Source organism: Bombyx mori, chromosome 8 (genome assembly GCF_030269925.1).
Source record: "Bombyx mori chromosome 8, ASM3026992v2".
NCBI lineage: Eukaryota > Metazoa > Arthropoda > Insecta > Lepidoptera > Bombycidae > Bombyx > Bombyx mori.
Genome location: NC_085114.1, coordinates 158,958 through 166,563, shown reverse-complemented (window position 1 = coordinate 166,563; position 7,606 = coordinate 158,958). Strand labels below are relative to the sequence as shown.

At 38.7% G+C, this 7,606-nt stretch overlaps 1 protein-coding gene across 1 annotated transcript; it reads right to left on the bottom strand.

The window, feature by feature from the left end:
• Window positions 1-3,868: 3,868 nt before the first annotated feature.
• Window positions 3,869-7,264, bottom strand: LOC134199219 (craniofacial development protein 2-like). Its single transcript, XM_062669591.1, has one exon. The coding sequence runs from the start codon at window positions 6,972-6,974 to the stop codon at window positions 6,006-6,008; it is 969 nt and encodes a 322-aa protein (XP_062525575.1). The 5' UTR covers window positions 6,975-7,264; the 3' UTR covers window positions 3,869-6,005.
• Between the last annotated feature and the right edge of the window lie 342 nt (window positions 7,265-7,606).

Here is a 7,606-nt window from a genome sequence, read left to right as displayed (position 1 = left end):
ACCGACTCCATATTGAAACTCATTACAGAGATGTCTTCATAGATTACAAACTTCGCTCTTTGATTACTTACGTGTTTAAATTTTAGGCAGTGGGTTTACATTAATTATAACAAATTGTAATTATCTAAGGTAGTTTTACAATTTTCATTATTATTGGATAAATGCTGCCCAGCTTGAGACGCGAGGGGTGAGCCTCGATCCTACAGCATTCCTCAGGATGAGCCCCGTGAGCTCACCTGACAGTCACAGCACAGCTGGAATACCCTCTTAGGCTATTTTAGGAAAGAAAAAACAGCATTATAGTATAACAGCTGCCCCTACCCCTCATGCTGTTTGTTATGTAACTTCTGCTAACATCGCACAGCGACATTCGATTTTAATTATGCTAATTCATAATTCTGTTGCAAATGAATACCTGCGAGAACTGCATTAAAATCAATTTGTTAACAACAACAATTTCTTAAATTAAATAAACACGAAAAGCATTCATAAAATCACTAATATGTGTTCAAGTAAGTGAAGTGCTCGCTTTATGAGCTTATTATTTTATTATTATATTTCAATGTAAAGACACCCCGGTCCTACTGTTTTATTATTTATGTATGTTATAAGAATGCATCGTCGCCTCAGTCGATAGGAACATATCGTGCGACTTACATTTTAGACCACGACGCCTTAAGCTAATTAAGCTTTTAAATTGGCACCTGATCTGTTTAGATCATTTTTTATTTGAACCTCACATACGATGTAAGCAGATAGGAGACTGAGTGGTGAACTTGAACAATACTTGTGTAACCTCAGCGGGACAAACAGAAAGCTATTAAACTATTAATTACCAGTAAACAGGACGCGGGCCGGGAGCTGACAACCAGCAATGTGTAACTTGCGTAGTGTGGCCGGACGTGCTCTGTGCACACATTCACGTACATCGACCAAATACTTCAGTTCATGATGATCTTATTGAAACGAGCACACACTACACAGCCCGGGAATGTACTGACGCGACGCGGACCACCATCGCGATACTCGAGGCGATACGAAAGAATTTAAGTTTATTTAACCAAGTCAAAAAAGTAATAACGTGGAGATAAAATCGTCCTCCAAAGCTGAACATTTCAATTACTACATTTTCACTTGAAAACGCATGAATTTTTTAAAAGCATTTTGTGGACCAGCGTCTCGAGCTCATTAGAATGTTCAATGCCAAATTATAATCCTCTTATTACGAAAGGAAATAATGTTCCAGGATAAGGGCTGCGTCATACTGTCAACTTTAAAAGGGGTATTCATTGAAGCTATTATTAATTTATTTGGGTAAATCCTGACTGTAATGTATGTAACATGTCTTGGAAATTTCAGTGATTACGAAATAGAGATTATTAGTATTTTTTTTTTTGTTTGTTCTTGTTAGTTAGTCACTTATTTTATTTTTCAGTTATATTTTGGTCAGCTGGATCCTTTCAACGAATGTGTGTAAGATACGGGCTCTACACACTGCCATGGTGCCAGAGAAGGTCACCAGAGAACACTGATAGTCCAATGAAAAATTGTATAGAAGCGAACAACAATAGCCCGCCGTCTGCAGCTGTCCTAACAGAATAAGTTAAGGCAGCTATAGACGCGCGGCGCCCAGCATCCCGCTGGAACTTTTGATTGTTGGTTTAAGTAACTTGTATTCTACTCTTTGTTTTGGCTTCTATATAACTTGTATTTAGTTTTCATTTCATAATTAACGATTCATTAACGCAAGATTGGGTTTCGGGTCTAAAGCTTTGAGATAATTGTTATTTATTGTTTCGCAACAGTAATGTAGTAACAAAGCTATCTGAAACATTGTGTTTCTCAATTTATGAACCCTATGTGCTTCATTCTCCAAGTGTGTCCACGAGCGCTCACGGTCTGCACAACGGTGCTAATGTTGAAGGCATAAATGACGACAAATTCGGACACGTTTCGTGGTCTGCTGAGACTCTCTAATAATAGAGGATTGCAAGATTTGACGCAAACAAGCACGAATAAAATGAAAGCTAAATAAACGCTTGCAAATTAAATAAGAAAATATGTATCGACAATCAGTCGTCGTCACGCGCTAACTCTACGCTCACATTACCCTAAAGCTTCATTTATGTTTCAAAGTGAGTTGCAAAGTTGTAATAATACCAAAATGATTTGTAATTGTACCAAGTCTCATTCTCATCCAAGTGGCCTTGTAGGGTTTTATTCTATGTATTACTCGTAGCACATCGGGCATGGTTGTTTTCTTTTGACATTCAATTACAACGTGACGAGTCCCTCTGGATTGTATCGGGCACCGCGGCCGGCGCGCCGCCACGCGTCTCAACGAAGCGCTCAACGGATGCTCCAAGAATTTGTTGTTTGCTTTAAGGAATTTATTAAAGAGAAGTGTGCTTCCCGTTTTTATCATTAAGCTATATGAAACCATCATATGAAACCCTTATTAGTTTTTATCGTTATGCTCAAGCTATAAGTGGACACACGAACTCAGTCCAACTCGGGCTGAGTGGCGACCGGAGCTCATTGCGATTATTATAGCTTGAAAGCTACTGGCAACTTTAATATCGAAGTATTTATTGAACTGATGTCTTGGTGGCATCGAGCGAGACAAGCACACTACTTTGTTTTCAACAACAAATGATATGTCAACTGTAATGTATTTTGAAAGTTGTAAATTAAAGGTCGCGCGAGACACGGTCGCGCCGGCCCCGGCTCGGCCCCGGCTCGGCCCCGGCTCGCCGCGGAATATTCCGCTACATAAACAAGTGAGCTCGCGTAATCGAAGGGAAATCAAGAAAAAAAAACCCTACGAAACATAATTAGACTGGCATGCGGGCTACACTCGCTAGTGTACACTATTTCTGGGAACATTTTCAAATTGTTTTGACGTACACACAATTTCACGTTAAGCAGTGATCCGCCGCCGCGTAACTCGACGATTACTTATTAGTTCAGCTAACGATTATTTTATAGCCTACCCACTTGTAGTAACCTCAAGGGGTTAAGCTAGATTCACTGAATGTTCAGACGCTCACGGGATTCAGCATGAGAAAATTTATTAACAAGCCCTATGAAGGGCAATGCTTCACTGAATCTACAGATCAGAATCTGGACCCAGTGAGAATATCTGACGAGAAACTCAGTGGGTTGTCTCTGTGGGTTACGTCGCATATCGAACCCTTCGTCGCATTCAGCGAGTTCGCCGAGCAGGGTGACCGGTGCTCAGAGAGCTTCAAAATACCGAAAGAACACGTTTTAGGCCACGTCGTCGAATAGAGGGTTATCCTGTCCCGCCGCTTTATCGAAGAAGCTATCCGACGCTTTCTTCAGATACTTACTGATTGATTCTAGTTGTAGGTAATCGTGAAGATCTACACTTTCCTAAGCTAAGACCAGACGTAAGTACTATTTGTAGAGTGTCACCTTTTTGCGAAGGGACAATTTACTTCACTTGCAGATCACGGGATACGCAGCTCGGTCGCAAATTGGCTTAATATGCGGACAGTATGTCATCGCTCTGTCGAGGGTGACCTATATGACCTTGGTGACCAAGAGTATCGGGGGCGAAAGGTAAGAGGGTGAGGGGGGGGGCGAATGGTGCTACCGCGCCTAATACGGTGTAGGATACTGGAAGTGATGTTGGAAAGGAAGTTACAATATTGTGCTGCTAGTTCAATGTTAAACAGAATCTGTTTCCACCGAGCCATCTTTGGGCATAAGTCCCTTATTTTGCAACAAATTAACCTTTGATACCATTTCTATTAATGTTACATTACAACACACATATTATATAAATATTTACGAGCAGGACGAAATGTAAAATGAATTAGGCCACACCTATTAAATAAATAAATAAAAATAAAAAAGCCTTTTATTTCTTGCTTTTCATACCAAAAAAAATTTTCATTATTAATATGCATGCAAAATAATTCACATTTTTAAATTTATTATCCAATATTCAAAATAATTAACAAAATAATTTTTAATTGAATCTTGATTATTATTTTTTGATTATGTACATGTTATGAGTGATAAGAAGTATTGAATTGTGTTCTTATTTTAAGAAATAATATACATAACATTTGGAATAATTTTTACATTTAAAAGTACTAAATATTAATTTAATTGGTTAAATTAGTCAGGGTTTATTTATGTTAGCAAGAACCCTCTCAATGAAAGGTGAAGGCCTCCTCCAGAGATGACCAGTACTCTCTATTCTCTGCCGCTCGCGGCCATTGTACACCTGCTACTTTTATGATGTCATCTACCCATCGTGTAATTGGTCTACCTCTTTTCCTCTGTCCTAGTGGACCGCGCCATGATGTTGTCTTTGCGGTCCAGCGGTTGTCGCTGAGCCTCGCTACATGTCCAGCCCAACGCCATTTCAGCTTTTGTGAATAGCTGAGAGCGTCGATGGCTTTTGTTTTCTGTCTTATAGTCGTATGGCGGATCCTTTGGATTTTCTTAATTTTCAAGATGCTTCTTTCCATGCTCCTTTGACAGGATATAATTTTATTTTTTACTTTTCTGGTAAATTTCCATGTTTGACAGGCGTATGTTAATGAGGGTAGTAGGCAGGTGTTCATGACTTTCGTTTTCATCCGTATGGTCATATCGCTTTTGAGTATTTCTTTGAGACTCCAGAACTTTTTCCATGTGTTGTTGATCCTTCTCTCCACTTCCAATTCATTATTTTGTTGGTTGAATGAAACTTGCTTACCCAGATAAATGTAAGCACCGACATATGCTAAAGAAGAATTTTCAAGATATATCGGTCTTTCGATATGGTTCGTCATGATATTGGTTTTTGTTAGATTGATCTCCAAGCCTACTTTACGACTTTCTTCATGTAGAGTGTTTATCATTATTTGCAGTTGGTTAATACTTTCTGATAGCAGGGCTATGTCGTCGGCAAATCTCAAATGGCTCAAGTAACATCCATTTATATTTATGCCAACTCTTTCCCAGTTTAACTTGCCAATGATGGACTCTAGCACCGCTATGAAGATGGTCGGCGAGAGTGGGTCTCCCTGTCGTACGCCTTTTCTTATTTGTATGGGTGGCCCTGTAGTTTCCAGCTTCACTCTGCTAGTGCTGTTGTCGTAAATATTTTTTAGGACTTTTATGTAATCTAGTGGTACTTGTTGAGAGAGCAGAGTTTCCCATATAGATGAGTGGAGCAGAGAATCAAATGCTTTTTGGTAATCGATAAAGACAATGTAGAGTGGTCTGTTGAACTCTTGGTACTTTTCTATCAGCATTTCTAGCGAGTGGAACACTGGACCACATACGTGGTCCAGTGTTGAAAAGCCTCTTCTGAAGCCTGCCTGTTCGATGGGTTGGTATTTCTCTGTGCTTTCTTTTATTTTTTTCTCTATTATTGAGGAGAACAGTTTATATAGTGAAGGTAGTAAGCTTATCGGTCTGTAATTACTTATATTATTAGGGTCTCCTTTTTTGTACAGTAAGATGATATCAGACTCTGACCATTGACGAGGTGTATACGAGCTGTTCAGTATCTGATTAAATAGTCGAGTTAGTGGTTTTGCTAGATACGCGCATCCGAGCTTTATGGTTTCGTTGGTGATCCTGTCGGGGCCTGGACTTTTCTCTATTTTTAGTGATTTAATCCCTTTAATCACTTCGGATTCGTCTATGACTGCTCTCGTCTCTACTTGATTTGTGCCCGGTAGTTCATATGTACATTGATTCGGTGCGCTATATAGCTCCTTGTAAAATTCTGTGGCTATTTTCAGTATTTCTGTTCTATTTTGGGTATTTTTTACTTTGTCTTTCAATTCTTCAATCCATGTTTTGTGTGTTCTGATTTCTTTGTATGCTTTCTTGACACTATTTGTAGTATTTAGATGTTTTTCAATGATTCTTGTGCGGTGCACCTTATAGTCTAGATTAATACGTTTACTTATGAGTTTGTAGAGTGCTTTTAGTTCATTTTTCATGGTTCTGGATTTCGGTTTTGTCCTTTGTAATTATTGTCTTCTGCAAATTAACGCCTTTGTGCGTGCTGATAGTACTTGTTTTTTAACTGAGTTTCTGTTGGATGAAACCTCGTGAGCTTTTTTCAGGCTGTTGTTTATTGCGTTTGTTATATCATCATAATAATTCTGAACGGTGTCCTCATCTCTCCGGTCCTCTAGTAGGTTTATTAAGTTGCTATTTAGTGTCTGCTTGTAGGTTTCCGCTTCTTCTTCGTTCTTTAGTTGGAATCTGGGGCATTGACCGAACTTCCTACGACTTTTTGTTTTGGGGACAATGTTTAATGATGCTCTCACTGGTCTATGATCTGAAGGGTAAGTGATATTTAAAACCTGAATATCATATATGTTTCTGTGTAAGTTTGTTAAAATGTAGTCTATTTCATTTTTTATTTTCCCGTTGGGTGATCTCCAAGTCCATCTTTGTTTATTTGTTTTTTTGAAAAAGGTGTTCATAATTGCAAAATTGTTCTCATGTGCAAAATCGATGAGCCTGTTTCCTCTACAGTTTCTATCTCCATATCCGTGGTTACCAGTGACTGTTTCGTTGGGATTGGTTTGTCCTATTTTGGCGTTAAAGTCACCCATGACTATGATATTGTTTTCTGAGAGTTGTATGGCTTTGTCAACAGTACTGTAGAAAAATTCCAATTCTTCGTCGCTCGAGGCCTCTGTTGGAGCGTAAACTTGAATTATGCTTAATTCTAAGCTATCGATATTCATCCTTAGCAGCGCTACTCTTTCTGAAAGACCTATGAAGCTTGTAATATATCTTTTCAGATATTTTTTGACAATAAAACCCACTCCGTATAATCCGGGCGTATCTCCGATGTAGTAGAGGATAAACTCATCATGTTCTTCGATTGTGTTTCCTAGTTTTCTTGTTTCCGAAAGACCGATAATGTCAAAGTTTATATTTTTCAAGCATTCTGTTAATTCCAGTAGTCGTGAATACGTCGACATAGTTCTAACATTGTATGTGGCTATATATAGAGTGTTCTGGTGACTGTTTTTTCTGCATTTTGTTTTAATTTTCTCTGGAGGGTTTTGGTCGGATTCTCCCGCGGTGACCAACCGTCTTGGGAGATTGAGGTTGAGAGGAGTTCGCGCTAATTGTTATTTTGTCGTTTTCTTGTTTTCTTGTTCTGGAGAAGACCGAGACCGAGAGGGGAGCCCGTGAAGTGTTAGCGTCGGCTTTTTTATAAGGTAGCTCGTCATATTATTATTTTTAATAATTTTTGTTGTTTGTTTTTTGTTTCTGCTGCTGCTTGAACTTCTCAATGATTCCGGTGATTCTGATGAGTTGCCACACCTATTACAGAGCTAATATTGATGTGAAATCGTCGGCTTTAGATAATTACTTTGCTGAAGCTCGTCTAAATTGAAGACGTCTAAAGAGGAACCCGTCACGAGGTCGTATTATTCGCTGACGATACATCATTATTGTTTAAAATTAAACGACAATTGGAAGATTATGACGATGTGAATGATGCTATCTCGCGCGTGGTACATTGGTTTAGTGTTAATAATCTGTTATTAAATAACAAAAAAACAAAATGTATAAAATTTACCACACCTAATGTTAGACAAGTAGA

Excerpts from the sequence above, each read along its gene's own strand:
- LOC134199219 (XM_062669591.1), bottom strand. The coding sequence starts at position 6,974 with ATGTCGACGTATTCACGACTACTGGAATTAACAGAATGCTTGAAAAAT.